Source organism: Chaetodon auriga, chromosome 12 (genome assembly GCF_051107435.1).
Source record: "Chaetodon auriga isolate fChaAug3 chromosome 12, fChaAug3.hap1, whole genome shotgun sequence".
Classification (NCBI taxonomy): Eukaryota; Metazoa; Chordata; class Actinopteri; order Chaetodontiformes; family Chaetodontidae; genus Chaetodon; species Chaetodon auriga.
In genome coordinates, this window is record NC_135085.1 from 18,818,493 (window position 1) to 18,836,960 (window position 18,468).

At 39.6% G+C, this 18,468-nt stretch overlaps 1 protein-coding gene across 1 annotated transcript; it reads right to left on the reverse strand.

Moving 5' to 3' along the window:
* Positions 1 to 1,386: 1,386 nt before the first annotated feature.
* mrc1b (mannose receptor, C type 1b) lies at positions 1,387 to 17,266 on the reverse strand. The gene is made up of 31 exons (XM_076745573.1): positions 17,087 to 17,266; positions 16,254 to 16,610; positions 15,644 to 15,814; positions 15,370 to 15,525; positions 14,797 to 14,907; positions 13,903 to 14,040; positions 13,618 to 13,794; positions 13,105 to 13,259; positions 12,463 to 12,576; positions 12,083 to 12,198; positions 11,483 to 11,631; positions 11,188 to 11,387; positions 10,414 to 10,529; positions 9,676 to 9,748; positions 9,411 to 9,561; positions 8,947 to 8,985; positions 8,320 to 8,483; positions 8,116 to 8,177; positions 7,333 to 7,433; positions 7,049 to 7,191; positions 6,233 to 6,338; positions 5,947 to 6,074; positions 5,746 to 5,790; positions 5,436 to 5,538; positions 4,866 to 5,098; positions 4,361 to 4,526; positions 3,889 to 4,053; positions 3,687 to 3,803; positions 2,919 to 3,074; positions 2,212 to 2,241; positions 1,387 to 2,007 (listed from the first exon to the last, which is right to left on the reverse strand). The coding sequence occupies exons 1-31, from the start codon at positions 17,187 to 17,189 to the stop codon at positions 1,760 to 1,762; spliced, it is 4,293 nt and encodes a 1,430-aa protein (XP_076601688.1). The 5' UTR covers positions 17,190 to 17,266; the 3' UTR covers positions 1,387 to 1,759.
* Positions 17,267 to 18,468: the final 1,202 nt, after the last annotated feature.

An 18,468-nucleotide genomic window follows, 5' to 3' on the forward strand; every position in this document is an offset into this window, starting at 1 on the left:
TGTAATGCCAAAGCTTCCTGTAGTATTATGGTCAAAGAAGAAGAAGGTTTTGGAAAATGCATTTTTTTTTTTTTTTTTAAGTAAAAAGATTGAATTTAAAAGCTTATTTCTATTCTGTGGAGTGTGACCTTTGCACATTTAATAGCGGCTTTCAATAATAATGCACATTAATACTTTTTTACAGCCTTTGCTTCATAGCATTTTACCGCACTTAAGTGGCGTTCTGTATAACAGTGTTTATCAAAATAAATGAAAGTCCATTATCAAAACTGGTCTGACAGACCAAGTTAGACTGGCAGAAATACATTCAGTCTATTTAAATGTCTACAAAGACCTGATACTTGTGCTTTCACCATCACCGTCTTGTATTTGGTAATGTTCATTAACCAGAATTTGTAACGGAGAAGTGAAACTTGACAGAATTGAGTTCAGCAATTCAAGATTGTTAATCAGTCTATTCCACGGAACTGTGTGGTGGACACACTCAGAGAAGAGAGTAAGAAAATAGGAAGAGGCTGCACATTTACATGAAGCAATATTACTTGCTAACTGTGCATTTGAGCAGAACTTTTGAATTGCCATTAAACCTTCCCCACTTCCTTTCCCCTTTGGTAGCTTAGTTACAGCAAAAACTGACAACTATTGGTGCCAGACTGTTCAGTTGAAGTATCTGTGGAAACTCTTCAGGGATTCTCATTTATGATGGCATCACCCCCAAACAGACTGGAAGGTGAGTCCTTCCCAAAGCGATAGCCAAGCCTGTAGGACTGTTTATTGCTGTGGGTATACAACCATACTCAACTGAGCCTACAACAATGTGCATTTTAGTGCATTTCATGTGTGCATTTTAGTCAGTCTGTTGTGCCTGCCATGTATAAACAAGCGCAAGCAGCAGTTGGTCAGGAGTTATCAACACGTGCTTATGCTTATTGATTGCTTATTAAGAACAGAAGCTCACTGAATTATTATCACATGATGCAGACATGCTTGCCTTCTGTTGACAGGGTGCCTACCATGTGAGAATAAACTTGTTTTGTCCTGCTGAGAGACAGCAGACACTGTTATACTGACCTTGGTCGAGTGTGTACAGTAACCAGATTGAGCTGGTAATGGGTATGGGAGTGTTTTCGTTAATTGGTATAAAGACAGAAGGAAACTGCTGTAAACTCAGACTGTACATTTTGCAGTAAGATTTTCATGTCAGCGTCCTCTGTGTCCACAAATTATAACTTGTATCCAGTTATGTGATTTCAATGATTTCTAAAGAACCTAAAGGGGTGACAAAATTTCTTCACAACAGCTAGAAAGGGAGGATGATGGGAAGTAAATTGATGCCTCATGTTATTTTATTTCAAGATACTAGAACTCACTGAATGACCATTTATTTTGTGCCAAGTTTAATGTTTATTTAACAGTGACAGGCAATGAGATTTTTTTACACAATTCAAGAATATATGCAATGAACACCATCTAGTGAGCACAAGCCCAACGTGTAACAATTATATACATTCAATCATAGATAAAAAGAAAAAATCAAATACCAATCATTCCCATTGAGACATCCTAGAGCCTGAATTGTTCTGTTCCATGAGGTCGGACATTGCCAACTCCATTGAAACTCGCACTTAGTGACATATTGTTAAATAACTGAATATATACCGTATATAGTAAAAATAACAAAGCAAAAATGAAGCATCGAAGTGTAATACATCAGTTTGGGTTACAGTTAATGTCCCATGAGATTCTGCGACTTTGTAAATCACAGAGTTATTATCGGCTCAGGGTTTTCTGCCTCTGCATTCTCTATCAGTTTATTGGTATCGACCACATCGGGCTGCGATCGTTCACTGTCGAAGTAGAGTGGATTGTCAAATGTCGGCAAGGGACGAGGAGACCTCTTGTAGAGGAAGAATCCAACAGCGATGAGCGTAGAAATGGCAGTAATGATCAGCACGACTACCAGACTCGAGTGGGCACGACTGTGAGGATTCTGACCTCCGTGAGGCTCTGCACAACATTCAGCAGGCACATAGTGATCAAAATTCAAAACAAAATTTAAGTGATTGCAGTGTTTGCTTTTTGCTATTATTATACTTTGTCATAAGTTTTATATCACCGTCAGTGTAGCATTACATGTAACATTTTTTCAAACATTATTATTAAATGATTCAAATTCTACACAGCTTAAGGAGATAAAAAGATGTAACTTACCGGCTTTTGACTCTGCATCATTGGGCATCACTGTTGGGAAAAGAAGGAAGAAAACTCTAATCTCTTTTCAGGAATATAACTGTATGATTTTATCTGCTCCACATTCACCCCTTACTCTTGTAAAATTTGGTTGCTGTTAATAAAAAGGACCACAGGTCCTAGAAGCTGGTACAAAGTAACTGTTTTGTTACATATGACTGCACTGTGCAGATAAGTATTTATGCTTATTATATACTACTGTATTATATTAAAACTCCAGGGAGGGTAGTAATGAAAGAGTTTTTTGAGCTTGCTTCTATACATTCTGACTAGTTGTAACCAAACCATCAGTTATTTCACATGCACCATTGTAGTCTAATTCTAAATTCTAGTCTAAAATCTAAATTTATAATGTATTGCAATATAAATACTGACATTACTATGTTTACAGTAAGGTTACGTGGGTTGTTGCTGATGTCAGAACCTTTTTTAGAGGATGTCGGGGAAAATCTACCAATTATAGAGAGTGCAGGTGGAGGCGGCTGACTAAACCAGTGAAAAAAAGGATGACTTTCAACCACAATGTCTAACACGGAGCAATAAAACTGATGCGCTCGCACGAACGCGACCAGATGAAATTCTTACTCGCATACTCTGAAAAAAAAGTCGCATATGCGACCATTTTGGTCGCAGTCTCGAGCCCTGCTACATGGATATGAACATCTTACCTTTGGGTGTTTCACAGATGTATCCTCTGTCGTGCCATCTGCGACCTGTCGTCCAAGTCCCATCTGCGGCGTTGATCTCTCCATAGTCGTCTTCGGGCTCATCTAGAGCCCAGTTGGTGTAGTCCATGACTGTTGTATCCAACCACTTCCATGTCCCTAGAGCCGAGTAAAAATTCAGTGTTACTTTTTTCTCGTAGTCGCCCGATATGGGTTTTTCCAGTGGTCGATGGCGATATTTACAGAGCAGATGGCCAATGCCAATACAAAATGCTATCATGTTTTTTTTTTTTTAAATCTGATAAAATACTGCAATTTAATATTACTAACAAATGAGACACAATTGCTGAACCTAAATGAACATTTCTTTAACAGTAATGTTTGTCTGCATTGTCTCTTTGCTGAAGTAGATCTAAACTCTGCAGTGCACTTAAATAGAAAAACTTTTATCCACAGGAAATCAAAAAACAAACCTTTGTAACTAAACCTTATGAATGAAAAAAGTCTAGGTAGTTAAAAGTTTAACACCAGCAATAATCAGCAGATAGCAGCATCACCTGCTAGAAGGTAAATTTGCAAACTCACATAGATAAATAATGTGAGTCCACCCAGCAGCACCTCTTTGTTTTTGGTCCCAATGAATATTTATTTATCACTAATGTATTTTTCATTTGAAAACAGAAAAATATTTGAAAATAAAAAAAAAAAAGTTCATTGTCTGGGACATTTTTTTTGGTTTAATTTGCTCAGAGGTGGAGCGTGTGATCATACCTGTATGAGTTTTGTACAGGCCAATCCAGAAAGAGTTGAGACTGTCTTGAAATATTTCCACGTTGCTTTTAATGAATTGTTGCTCTTCAGGATCTTCAATGCTGGCCAGGACTCCACCTTTACAGCAACAATCAGTCTGGTTGTTAGAATTACGAAACACGTTACTTGGTGTCTTATTTTCTCTGAACGGAGTGTCTCTTACCATGTCTCACACAGCTACTAGCTGCATCAGCCCATTCAATTTCATCTGTGACAAACAAATAACAGTGACCCTTAAATGGCAGCCAGGAATAACTCTCGTGATACTCCTCACGTGTGTCTTCAGGGCAGATTCCTGGGAAGTTGGTTGACTGTGTTGGTGGAACATCTGTGAGTGACAGAGACAGTGATGAGTGGATCAGATAATTGCAAAATATCCTACTGTGACATTGAATACAGAGAGCATAAAACCTTTGTATACTGGGGCGCTTGATGATTGTAAGACCTTGCTCTGATCCAGATCCTGAATTACGACGACAACAATGACACAATGCAATATGGCCTCCAGCTATTAGTGTCAGCATGGACTGTAATTCAGTTTACGGTACAATCCAGCATCAGTCGTGCTATAGTCCTGTCGTGTACATTGTGTGCATCTGACTGTGCTCGTTTCCATTGCCTGCTAACAGTCCTACCTGTAGTCTGCATGCAAACACTGTTCATGGTCTGATTGCAGATAGCTGTCCTCCATTTTCCATCCACATCCAGGTACACACACGGTCGGTCCCTGCTGGGTTCATTTTCAGCCCAGCCGGCAAAGTTCAGGTGCCAGCCATCAATATACCGAAAGTAACCGTTAGTCTGAAAGCAAGAATGAATCACAATTACTTGCATTGAGAATATACACTTTTATTCAGCATTACTTAAATTCAACAATAGCAATAACAAAATGTGTCACCACCAAATGGATTAAGCACCCCTGGTATTGTAAGAGTGGATGGTCAGCTACTTTGTGAAGGGCCCATGTTGTATGTCACGGATAAAAACTATTCATTTATAGTACATTAGTCATTTGTAACTGTCTAATATCTGACCTAAAATTTTACTGAAGTATTTTTTGAGCTTACAATTTTCCCTGGACTAGCCTGTAGAAGTTTTTGTGCTGCAGTACAGTGATGTCAGACGAATGCAGCCCTGTACCTGCTGTTTGTTCAGTCCAATCCAAACAGGAGCTTTAAGATTCATAGCCAGCAGCTCAACATAGGCCTGTGTCCAGTCGTTTCGCAGGCTTGCCAGGTTGGCTTTATCACCTTCACAGTGTTTCTTGGCATCCTCCCACGTCAGATTTTTTGTCACAAGCTTGATGCTGTCATTTCCCAGGGTTACATAGATGTTTGGAATTACTGGATCTGGTTTAGGCTGGATATTTGGGTCTGTTGAGAAGAAATAAAATCAGTTCGTTCTTTTCATTATTACAGACATCATTACTGTCACACCTACTGTAAGCCCCTTATTGACAAATTCTGTTTTTATAGTACTGCAGACTATTCAGTTATTACCATGTTCTGTATACAATGAAGAACCACATGAGGTTTGAAAACTGCTGTTTGGGCAGAACAGGGCTGTGCACTGATTGCAATTATGGGTTGATATATTTTTTTTTTTTAATATACTATTTAATGCAAGACAGCATATTGTACTCAAACAAGATATTGTCTGATTCATTTTTAAGACTAAGACAATATCTAAAAGAGAAAAGGATGAACTCACCAAGATTCCGATGGCAGATAAATCCATTGGTGTCATTGCAGGACTTAATCAACCATTTACCAGTGCCAAGGGTAGGAGAGGTGCTCATCACAACACAGTCTTCCTGGTGGAGGACAGTGGGAGTGGTTGGGATTTCAAGATCTTTTTAAAACTAATTTGAACTTATAGTGGTGTTTCATTTATTGATTGACTGACTAACTTGATGACTAACACTTTGTTTGTTAGCAAATGACATTTTGACCTGATGTCATGACAAAACCAGAAAGGAGTTATATTATTACTTTAAAATCATTGTTAGGGTAAGTGTTACCTCATTCCATCTTTGATAAAAGCTCCCCGGTCGGCGTCGTTGTTTCTGAAGAGCAGAACAAGATGTTTTTAAATTTAAATATTAACACAAGGGATATTTAATTATATGTAACAGATAGATAGATAGATAGATAGATAGATAGATAGATAGATATTCATGTATGTGATATGTTACAGATGTACATAGATTGTGTGTCCTTACAGAATAGCCCCAGTTGGTGTATCGCCTTGGTTTTCCATCGGTCCAGTAAAACCCATCTTGTTTTAAACAATTTAAACCAATCCACAGGTCTGAAGATGGTGCTGCTGCCATTCTGGTGATCAAAAATGCTGAAAATTTCAAAAGTAGAAATTTAGCAATTTCCATTTTTCCTAATTTTGGCAACATTTCCAACATAATATTGACACAGGTTTACTGTTTATTAACATTGTACACAGGATTATGATTATGTTTTGAAAAATCTATATCTATAAACAGTCGAACAAACCTTGCACACGCCTCGTGGGAATTGAGACTAAATTGCCTCCCATGGTAATGCACTGTCTCCTTGCTTCTTCCCAGGTGGTCGCCCGGTCATTAATGATATTGTAACACTACAGAAAAGAAATGAAATGCTGATTTTTCACTCTACAAACAAACACTAGCTTTCCTTTGTGAATCTTTGATACCATTTGATGTGATCTTAAAAACGTCTATACGTTCTCTACCAAACTCTGGTCACTTCACATTTCTTGTAGGCCTAAAATCAGTGTAATCTTTTTCTGTTTATCAACACAGTATTTGCACTGTGAAGAATTGTGTAAATGTTGCATAAAAGCTATTTATAAATACAGTATTCTGGTTGTTTGGTGTTCCATATATGATAGATTGACTTGTGCTTTTTTGTATTTTTATTAGTATTAGTATTTTATTACTAGTTATACTTTCAAAGATGTGTCTACCCATTATTGGTGGCAAAAGTATTAACTAAAATTAAAAAGTACAAATTTTATCTGGAGGATGGGACATTACAGTCCTTGGTCCTACATATGTAGGACTTCCTGTAAAGCCCAGCAACTTTGATTCATCTTTAGTTTTTTCCATCATGCCATTTATGGATGTGTGGTTTCCAAAATTAAACTGTGACAAGCCTTCCTTTTTCTGCAAGACCCCAATAGTTGCAGTGTGTGTGTAAATTAGTTCCAAAGCTTCTTTCATGAGAGCCACTGTAAAAATCAGACCAATCCCACATAGACCCTAGATCCGACAAGTGTCAAAGAAGGTTTTGCACTGCAACTGAAACTCTTTAGGTTTGATCTCTTACCTTGGAGTCAAATTTGGACCACTTGATTGGACAGCCACCTTTAGGAGGAACTGTGGGGGCTGCGGTGGTGTTGACAGGTGCTGAGCCTCTTCGTTTACAAATGGACTGGTGCGTTTGGCCACAATTACAAGTTTGCCAGAAGCCTGGAAGCAGCAGAGACACAATGAGAAAGATTTCATCAGCAGCATTTTACTTTTTTTTTTTAATTTAGAGCATCATGTTAATCTTATCCAGAACATGTTATCTCAGGTTAATGCTTTGTTTTATTTGTTTTGATTACTCACCCATATAATAAGTCATACTAACACAGTTCTCATCAAAGCTATTGGTATTGGGTTGATTTTCATCCCATCTTTGTAGCCCCACCGGAGTACCATCCATCCACCTTGAAGCACAAACAGTTTAGTTGAATTAAAAAGTGTAATCATGTTAACAATAATTGCTTGACATGACACCTTTTTTCCGTCTTGTTGCTGTCGTGCATAGTGAATAAACATCTATCCATTATCTATAACCTCTTACTCTTTGGAGGGTGGCAGAGCAGATCCCAGCTCTCACTGGGTGAGAGGTGGGGTGCACCCTGGACAGATCACAGGGCTGACGCATAAACAACCATTCACGCTCACATTCAGACCTAAAGATGATTTCTAGTTAGCAATTAAGCTGCATGTACTTGGACTTTGGAGGAAGCCCACGCTGATGTGGGGGGGGGGCATAGTAAATAGACAGAAGACGAAGCCACCATACGAATGTGTGTGTGAATGAGTGAATGCAGACTTGTGTTGTAAAAGCATTTTGAGTGGTAGTCAAACTGGAAGAGCACTATATAAATGACGCTGAATATCCTTGTTTGAATGAACTGAGAAATCTGTTGCACTGATAGATACTTACCTGTATAGGATTAAATAAACTGGGCTGTGTACAAAATGTCATACTGAAGCAAATAAATCAATGATGCTATTCAGTCTATCAGCCTCTCTACTGTAAGGACCATTAACGCTCTTTGTCTGTCATCAGAACCAACGGTTCATTGTATTACATTTTGTAACGTGTTCATTGGTACTCACCAAAATGACCCATCAAGATCCACTGACAAGCCTAAATAATAGGACCCATAGCTTCTGGAAATCTGTCAACACACACACACACACACACACACACACACACACACACACAGAAGTACACACTTTAAATTTAAAGACACATTTTTCTAATTAGTAAACCGTCTTTCAGTGGTGGCAAAATTTGAATGTTAACATGAAAATACCCACCTGTTTCCATAAGAAGATATTTTCATCTTTACTGCTGATGGATACCAAGTCACCGTGTCTCTGCTGACAGAAGTGACGAGCTTCCTCCATGGCCATTGAGTTTCTGTTAATGTAATACTGGTTCCCTCTCCACACAAGCCAACCATCTGCAGTGGTGTTATAATCTGCAAAGGTTTTAGATCTGATAAATAAATCTCTCACAGCTTACACTCTGACTGTCTGTCTAATGAAAGGTTAGACAACATTTTTTGTAATGGCTCTAGCTGAAAATCACTTCAATCACCTGCTTGTCACTGTTTGTGTTGCTGAAGATTTTTGATTCATTTTTATTTCAAAAAGCTCTTTATGAGCCTTCAATGCATTTCTGTATTCACATTTCACTGAGACTTGTTCATATCGGGTTTAGGAAAACATATACGGATCTGTCAATCTTACAACAGTGATGCTCATAAGTACAGTGGGAACAGTGGGAAACTTTGGATTAATACCCAAACCCATCAAAAGGCATTAAATGTCACGTGCTGAAGTTATACTCTAACCAGCGGTCCCTACTTTCTTAATATGTTGCATTTCATGTTTTTGATACCCATGGTGTGTGTTTTTGTGGTACGTGGTTATACAACTTACCCACAACAGTATTGTTTGGAGGTGGTTTTGGAGTCACTCCTGTAAGGTCACAAATGAATGTCAGGTTGTTGTAGACAGAAAGCAAACAAACCTGCTCATTTTACTGGATTGTCTTCAGTTAATTGATTTGTTCATTTGTTTCCTCAACAGTCTACAGTTTTTTGTCTGTTATTGTCAAAATCTATACCAAAACAGAAATGAAGCTTATTTCTCCAGTCTTGGAGAAATAAGCTTGTCTGTAACAAATCAGTCTGTAACAAAGTCACACCAGCTCTTTATTCCTGCTGTTTGTGACAGATCTGGCTTGTGGGAAGCTTTGCAGCATGGGAGAAAGCAACCACTCCACCACTGAAACTGAAACCCAGCGTGAAAAAGAGTGCATGCTCAAGCCAGATTTTCATGTATGAAGTTTGAAAATAATAAGACTTAAGAGAAATGTTCAGTGTCATTTTTTCCATTTGTACCTGCTCGGATCTGACACAGCCAGTCATTATAGGTCTCACAGTTCACATCGTTCCAAGATCCACCCTCATTCCAATACATTGTGAATTCAGCACATGATTCGTCATTATTATGATTGTTTGGCTCTCCTTCCTGCCAGTGCTGGAAGTTTAGCTGTGGACAAAAAGAATCAACATAAATAACATTATTAAAAACAACAACAAAAAACTCCACAAGATTATTTGTGGAGTCAGATTAGCGGTAAAAAGTAAAACACAGTTAACTAACCGCGGATCCATCACTCCATGTATAACCAGTGCTCGGGTCAGGAGCATGAAGTCCAATCCAGGCTCTTCCATGTCTGCAGTACACAAAATCACGTTATTGATTCATTTGTCCAACCTTATTTCAAAATACTTTTGTCTAATTTTGCAGTTCCCTGATGTTGCTATGTCCCGCTGCTCTTCTGTACACTAAAATATCTACCTTAATCCATGTTGTTGCTATTTAGAGGCAAGCAGTTACTGAAGTGATGAGAACTACAGTAAAGAAGCTGAAGCTGAATTAGCCATTACAAAGAAGAGGTTAGAGCTAAATAAGTCTGTGGTTCACTACTGGATTAATGCTTCAGATTTCACTGTATGAAAATGCAACCAGGGTGTGAGACGTGAGCCTTCCAGCATGTTGAATCTGTTCTGAACAGGTCTGAAAGACTCTGACCATCAGGACACGTGGTCTTTAAGGCAATTAACATGTCTGGATAGCAGAGTAAATGTTTTTCTTCTGTTCCATTTAGCTTTTTATATATTCACTGCTAAGAAAGAATACATGAATGTAGACTTGTTTGACTGGAATACCCTTGAGTATCCCCCTGTGTACCAATATTTGTGTTTTACAATCCTCTGACATACAGATGGATCTAGTGATACATGTTAATAGTTGCCATCTTTAATGCTGCAAGAATTATGTTTTTTCAGACGTCTGGTGCTGGACCTTTAAGTAAAATTGCATTTAACCAACTCATACCGTCCCACATGTAGCTCTGCAGAGCTGTGGATGCTGAGCAGGTCTCCTCCGATGCCCCTGCAGTAATCCCTGGCCTCAAACCAGGTCTTTTCATGAGCTCGAGGCCCTGTGAAAAACTTGAACACATGACAAGAAGTGAATGTCAGATTAAAGCAGACCACATATGTACAGCAGTCGACTAGATAATTTGAATAGAATTTTATTTGGCTTTTTTTTTTTTTACCACTTGGGGGCGGCAAAAGCAAGTTGTAGTTAAACATCACCATTCATTTTAAATCTATTCATAGGAATTGTTGACAATAAGAAAAAATAACAGTAGTTATATCCTTAAATGTTTGAAGATAAAAAACCAATAGCCTCTCATGGGGGATCAGACTACACAAATCGGATTTTGAAATGATTTCTCCTGGCTGAAGAATTACAGGTGATAATGAACATGGAGTTAATGGCACAGCGATCATTAGAGCTGACGTAGTGACCATCGTCAAAGACAAAACTGTCATATGGTCTGATCCCAGCATTAATTGACACTACAGGTAGCAGTACTGTATGTGTGGATACAAGCATGTTAGGTTGTAGAAACAACTGGTGCTGCTTAAATGTTATCACAATTGGCGTGTTTGCATCATTTGGATTGCCTGCAGTAGCTTAAGTGCTCATGTTGAATATTTCATGGTGGGTGGACACTGGACAGCTTGAGAGCCTCTTGTTTTGTTGTTACTAGCAGGTAGTGTGTTTCAGCAGTGGTCGGTGGAAGTTGACCTCTGATTGTACCTTTGAACAGAAATTTCTTGTTCCCACTCGAGTCCAGCCTTCTGCGCACTTGGGAGGAGCTTGAGTGGGTGGTGGAACCGTCAAAACTGCCCCCTCTGCCAGGTGTTTGCAGATGTATTTCTCTGTATTGGTACAGGGCAGCAGGTCCCAAAGTCCGGCCAAAATCCCAGTTGTCATGGCAACACAACCCTGTTCGTAACCTTGAGTTGTTCAAGGGAAAAATAGTCAAATTTAAATGATGGAGCTGCAGTTCATGCCTGCGAATTCAAAGGTGGAATTGCTTCTTTCTCCATACCTGGCATTTGAGTGTTCCAGTGAGTATAACTCACTGCATTTCCTTTGGTCCACACAAATTCATCAATGTTTTTCTGGTTTGAGAGGCCTAACCAGAAGTATTTCTCTGGTCTCAACCCCACCAAGCTGATGAGGAATGCGTTATCCACCCTGGAAGAATTTGCACAAGTTTTGTCTCGTTGAATCATGTGAAATATACCATACAGCAAAACCCTGATTCCCAAAAAGTTGAAACGCTGTGTAAAATGTAAATAAAACGTAATGTGATAATTTGCTAATCCTTTGTGACATATAGTCAATTGAAAACAGTACAAACACAATATATTTAATGTTTGACATTAGCTTCATTGATTTTTGTAAATATATGCTTATTCTGAATCTGATGCAGCAACAAGTTGGGACAGGAGCAACTAAAGACTGGGAAAGTTGCGGAATGCTCTAATAACACCTGTTTGGAACATTCCACAGGGAAACAGGTTCATTGGTAACAGGTGATAGTATCATGATTGGGAATGAAAGGGGCACCCCCGTAGGGCTCAGCCGTTCACATGCAATCAGTGTTAACAGCAATCATAATTGCAAAAACACAAAATGTTCTCACCCGTTTGAAACATCAGCTAAGTAGGAGTCTGAGGCCTTACAGTCGTCTTTGGCTTCATCAAATGTCTTTGTGTCCGTTCCTACAAAGTAACAGTAAGAGCCGTGCCTTTTCCAACCCTGTGAGAAACAGAACTCTGGTTAGAAATGCTGCCTATACATTTTGTTCACAAAAGACATTTGTTTGCAGTTCACAGGCAAAGAGTCACGTTTTATTATTATTATTATTTACTTACTTATCTGCTTCCAATGCAAAATCTACAGTGTTTGGCTCTACATGCTTACCTGACTAATTTCTGGGTTTAAATCATGCACCCTGGTTATTCAGACGTTTATGAAGGCCAGATACTTTTCTTTCATAGGTTATATGTAAACTTCACTCACAGCTTTGCAGCCGACATCCATTTGTACTTCCTCTCCGGTGCTTTCAGTGGCACTCTGCTTCATACAGATGAAGCCATGTTTCTCATCACATGAGCGATCTGCCCAGTTCCCATTCTGCAAGAAAGCATCTCTGTAAAACACCTGTGTACTTACATCTTGAACGTACTGGATAGATTATGTTTCCTTCTTTTGCTTGTAAGTATTTTGGTTAAAAACAACCTGACATAAATAATGGCACCATAGCAACCGATTTGTTCTTGAACTATTCACAGTTGTCGGCATAGCTTGTATTTTCCTGCAGTCCGGTGTGATTTATTTGCTACTTAATGACGTAGAACCTTTCACAAACCATAATATCTCTAATGTCATATTCATACTAATCCTAAAAGTTCTTGATTTCTTCTTTGTACACCCAATTTCAGATAAAATCTGTGCATTCAAATGTTTCATGAATGTTGCACAGAAATATTTGGATTTTTGTTTCGTTTTCTTACTTTTGATTTTCTCTGTGGTAATGCAGTTGAATATTTGTTGCACAAATCAATGGCCACCTGTGTTTCAGCATGCATGATGTGTCCAGTTATACTGCACATGTATGGATATACTGTATGTGCACCATCATGTCCACATGGTGCATCTTACCTCTCCCCTGATTAGAACGCAGTCCTCTGTCTCGGTGGATGTGGCAGGTTTCCCAGACTCCCAGCTGGTGAAGCTGACTATAGCGTGGTCACTCCAGTCAAACAACCCCTCCGTCCTTATGTCATTCAGTCCAATCCAGAGCTCATCGGTGGACGCTGCAGACATGGACGGTTAAGAATGTACCCCATGTTAACCAATTAACATGCTCTGCACACTGAAATGAATTGGTTTATTGGGACCATCTGAACACTGGTAAATGTGGACAGTTGTAGACCATAAAATCTGTCGGCAAGTAGTTTGTAAATTAAATTGTAGCCATTGTTTAGCATGATGAAAACAATAATATTGACAGTTATTGCAGTCTGAGTGTTTTCATGTGCCCCTTCTTCCTATTCTCATATTGAAAACAAAAGCAGCTTATGGTTTAAAACCAGTCTACAGCAAACACAGACCAGTACAGTCCCAGTCGTTGGGGAAGGTTAGACCGTCTTCATGTCTGTTGTCCTCACGTACCGTATCCAAGTTGAGAAATGACAAAGCTTTGGTCCTCCACATTGCGGATGCTGACCAGGTCCCCTCCTTCTTTGCGGCACTCTCTCTGAGCATCAGACCATGTTTGAGTACTACGATAAAGGTGGAAGCAGTGGCCATTGTAGGGAATCCAAGGGTTTGAACAAAATCCTTGCTCAACTGACAACACAACAAAAAGAAATATGGGGTTGAATGACTGCTATCACACAGTGAACGTGTTACCGAAAGAAACAATACTGCAGCGGAGAGTAGAATATTTCCATGTACTTTGTGGATGAGTTGGCGGAGCCCCGTCTTTGTAGCAGATGTAGCCCAGTTTCTTGCCACAGGATGAACTTTGCCAAGAGTGTTGCCCAGCAGTGTCCAGAAATGCACAGTTGTGTCCCGGATTAGGAAGTGGATTTCCTAAAACAAGAGGATGATTTAATTTGAGATTCCTTCTTTACTAGTGCAGATCCACATCCATCGTTTCATCAAATCATTACATATCACATATCAGAAGGTCTGATGTTCCGTTTGAAATTTAATAAGATCTGATCAAGACCTAACAGAAGTACACAGAAAGAAAATACTAATTATGATTGACAGGGTGAAAGAAAATGTCTTGTTCAAAAGAAGTTAACTTGCATTAATTGATTGTTAGCCACTTGGGGTCAGTGTCAACAGATTGAAACCACAACTCTGCCATGTTGGGCCTTATAGTTGATATGGTGAGCAGCTGCTTATTTATACATCCGGCAGATACAAAGCAATGTTTCCATCCATTTGGATTTGTGTTTCTGAAGAACAGCAAAACGCAAGTCCAGTGTTCTCTCCTTTTATCTGATTTTGCTCTCCTCTAACACCGGTGGGAAATATCTGGCTCTTAAGCTATTCATGCTCCACTGTGTTCACCAGCTAGTTGCTAACTTTGTCTGCCTGGCTTTTGGTGTCGGGCAGGTAGCGTACAGAGGGTTTTTAGAGCTGTTCCTCTAAAAAGTGTCTGGAAACAATACTGGTGAGTGCCATGATGGTGAAATGAAACAGTAAAGTTGCAGGCTATAAAATCTAACACAATGATCTGAAAGCGGACATTAAAACACTTGAAAGAGCTGAGGTGAACCGTATTGGCTCTGGTTTCAAAGTATGAGTAACCTCAGTCACATACAAAGAGCGACTTACCTGTTGTCCATCTCAGATAACGGAAGGGCTTCATATCAGACCACTGCCACCCATGTTCTGGGTCCAGGACCAACCCAATCCAAAGTTTGTGTTTCCCAGATCCCAGAAGTGCTGTGTGTTTATGTGTGTTTGTGTGGTTGAGAGGGACAAAACAGAAAAGGAGTAAAGAAATTGTTCCTCTTTTCCACGTTGTTCCTCTTTTTCATTGCTTAATAACAAAATGCCACAAAAAGACAAAAATCAGTGAAACAAACACGGGGACATAGTCCAAATGCTTGAAAACACAAGTGAAGTAATATGCTGTGCAGAGAAATCTAGCTAGATTAATGTCCCTAATGAGTATCAGATGTTAATATCTTTTGCAGTTGAACTCAAAATAAACAAGTGCATGTATCTGTGTATCTAATAATGTGTTATGAAGTTAGACTAAATCAACTGAGGATGATTGTTGGGACCCTTAAGGCCCCGATGAGACCTTCAGATTTGAAGTGCAGAGGCTTCATATCACTCCAGAACAAACTTGTCAAAAATAGTGTTTCAGTGCCAGCAAACATCCACCAGTTGGCACCTTACCTGAGATGAAAGCCTGCTCGTGGGGATCAGTGACACTGAGCAGGGAGGCACTCTGCTGTTTGCAGCTGGTTTCAGCCTGAGCCCACGTCAGGACTGACTGTGTGTTGAGCTGGTAATACGCTCCAGTTACAAGGTTTTTCGCCCAGTGGTCTGTGGCTGTGCATCAGTACAGAAAATGGAAAATAAATCTTCAGGACGGCTTATCTAATGTGTGCTGTGAAACCAGATGAAATTGTCTGAAAGTTTGTGTAGAGCTCTCAAATGCAGTACTCACAAGTAGTCGGGCAGTATCCCCACTGTTCGTGTTCAAATTTTGTTCCAGTTGCACACCAAAGACGCTTCGCTGAGGAGTCGTACGTGGTGCAGTCTCCAAACCAACGGTCCTTGTACAGGAAGGGAAACATGCAGATCTTACCGAACGCATTTCCTTCAGTGGTATAAAGTTCTGAAAGGGAAAAAGAGGTTGATCAAATGAAATCTTCTAAAATTGAATTGGCTGCAAGTATGTATTGTTTTACACATTTTTTGCAGGGCTGCTCAAAATCATTTGTATTTTTTCTTCACCATACTCCATACTCCAGGCATGCACAACCAAAATTTCATGAGAAGGAACGTGATGCATCATTCTGCTTGACAATACTTCAGCTGACATTTGTAGTCAATAGGTTTTGAGATTAGGTGTTTGATAAATCCCAGTAAAAATCAGGACAAGTCAACTAACAACCTGCCCACCAGCAGCAGTGATCGATAGTAGCCATACAATGATGCAAGTCAGCTTAAAGGAAGAGTGCTCTCAATGCTGTAAAGTTAATTGCTGGACTTTGTTCTTCAGTTTGAGGTTCTCAATGACAATTGACTTCGGAGCACAGGTTTTCATACTGTACCTCTGTATGTTCTCGAGCAAGCACCGCTGGATGTCCCTGTGATTGTGAGTTGGTTGTTCGGCCCAACGTTTCTGGAGAGAGCAATTGATTCATCAGGCTTTACTTCAATGTAGAGCTGTTGGCCTTTGAGGGCAAGCAGTGTTTCATTCCTGCATTCCCACTTTTGGAGGTCACTCTTGTCGTCACAATCATAGAGGCTTACTTCACTCCCCACACTTTTACCCTGCGCTCCCAGGCACTTTTTGGTTGTGGTAACAAAAAGTCTATCGCCCGTCGTCCAGCGCACTTCAAGGCAGCGGGTAGATTTTTTCAGCAAACAAAAACCAGTGGCCTTGTTAGAGAGTGCGAATGGGGAATCTGTAGGGAAATGGAAAAAAATTGAGATCATGTTGCATGTGGTTCTATTCTTGCACATGCATATTCTTTGTAGGACTTTTCTTGAGTGCAGCATTTAGAACAACTTTGTACATTTCAACTGGAGCCGTTGTCCCTTTAAAACACAGTTTCCTGTTTAACTCTGACAAATGCATTCAGAGCGTCCTTGAAATACAGTCTGTAGCTGTAGCTGTGCCAGCTTTTTGTTTTGCCCAAATTGAAAGTTTTTTTTAATAAGGCTACATTGACATGTCCACTTAATCACAATCATAATTTACAAAATACGATCCTGTAGTAAAGCGAATGAGATTCTAGTACAATACCTATTCAAACAAATGTATGAGAACTGCTGATCTTTGCATCAGCACCAAGACATACTAACAGCTCTCAAACGTATCTGGAAGAAAGGCCTCACAAACAGAATATGTCACATAAGAAAACTCGAGTGCATACTGTACCATTTGTTGTTAAGCACTGAGATGCTGGGATGAAGAGCACAAAGGCAGCTAGAGTTATCCTTGGGGTCAACATTCTTCTGATAAGTCTCAGAGCAGCAGACATTGTCCATGCATTGCAAGCAGAGGACTTATGAGCATGAACATGAAAAGGAAGGAATCTTAATACTACTGACACTGTGACTTTTTTTTTTTTCTTTTCATTGAGAAAGTGTCATGTTTCAGATTGCCACATTTCAACATTTTGCTACTGGTAAAAAGGGGGGTTGGGAGGGAAGTAGGGGCAACATACACAATAACACCCACACACAAACACACCCTTTCTTGCTTGCACGGATATCACTCTCCAGAAATGGCAAAAAGTGGCCCCATTCACTTCCCGTCCTGGAAAAAAACTGATGCGTAAGTGATTTATGCTAAACATGACTCATCAGAGTTGATGATCCTGTGCAGCATCCAGCCTTCCAGAGTTTGACAGTATCTGTCTGCAGGGACTCAGGACCTGCCCACTGTGACACTTTTCATCGCATTATAATGTAACAAATAGGGACAACGTGGATGGTCTGAAACAATAAAGAGAATAAACACCGAAAGAGATATAAGTCTGCAGACAAGCACTCTGCTCACTGATAGCCTGGTTATGTGCATGTATTTTCATAATCACTAATGTGTGGTGTAGTCTGTTATGTCCAGTAGATGAACAGAAAACATGAGATCTTATCAACTAATAACCTGGCACATTTTGATTAGTTGCAACCTCCTGCCCTTGTGCACACTTACAGTATGGTTCAGTGTGGTGGGCTGAATGTGGATGCCAAGATCTGAACAGAGTCATTCAATCTGATTCACACTGCCACTGCATGATTATGTACTTCTTAAATTTAAAACGCACTAAACTGTATTACATTTTGAAGTTTAGAAAGATTCAACTTAATTCAAAAGTCCTCAGATGAATGGCAGCACCAGCCTGGTGACAATCACTTGCCTTCGTTTTGGTTCCCTCATGAAATGAAATCCCTTACTTCTTTTCTTCTGTGCCCAACTTTGTGGAAGCACTTCAAATAAAATCGAAGATTGTCGCAATCAGTGGCTTTCCAGTTCTCTATTAAATGACTTTAAGGAACTGCTGGTGTGCATGGCTATGGAAATCAACCACTTCATTGTACCCTGGTACAGTGGCAACATGAGGACATAACTGTACAATCAGAGCAGAGTATGGAGATTATTTGCTCAGTGCAAACACACAAGTTTCAGACTTCAGATGAGAAGCTAGCAATAAGCCAGTGAGCTTTAGCAAGCATGCACGAAAAGGAATGCTAAAAACAATAATTTACTCATAGTCTATACATTAGAAGTACTATGGTAGCTGGAAGGAGGCTGTTGTG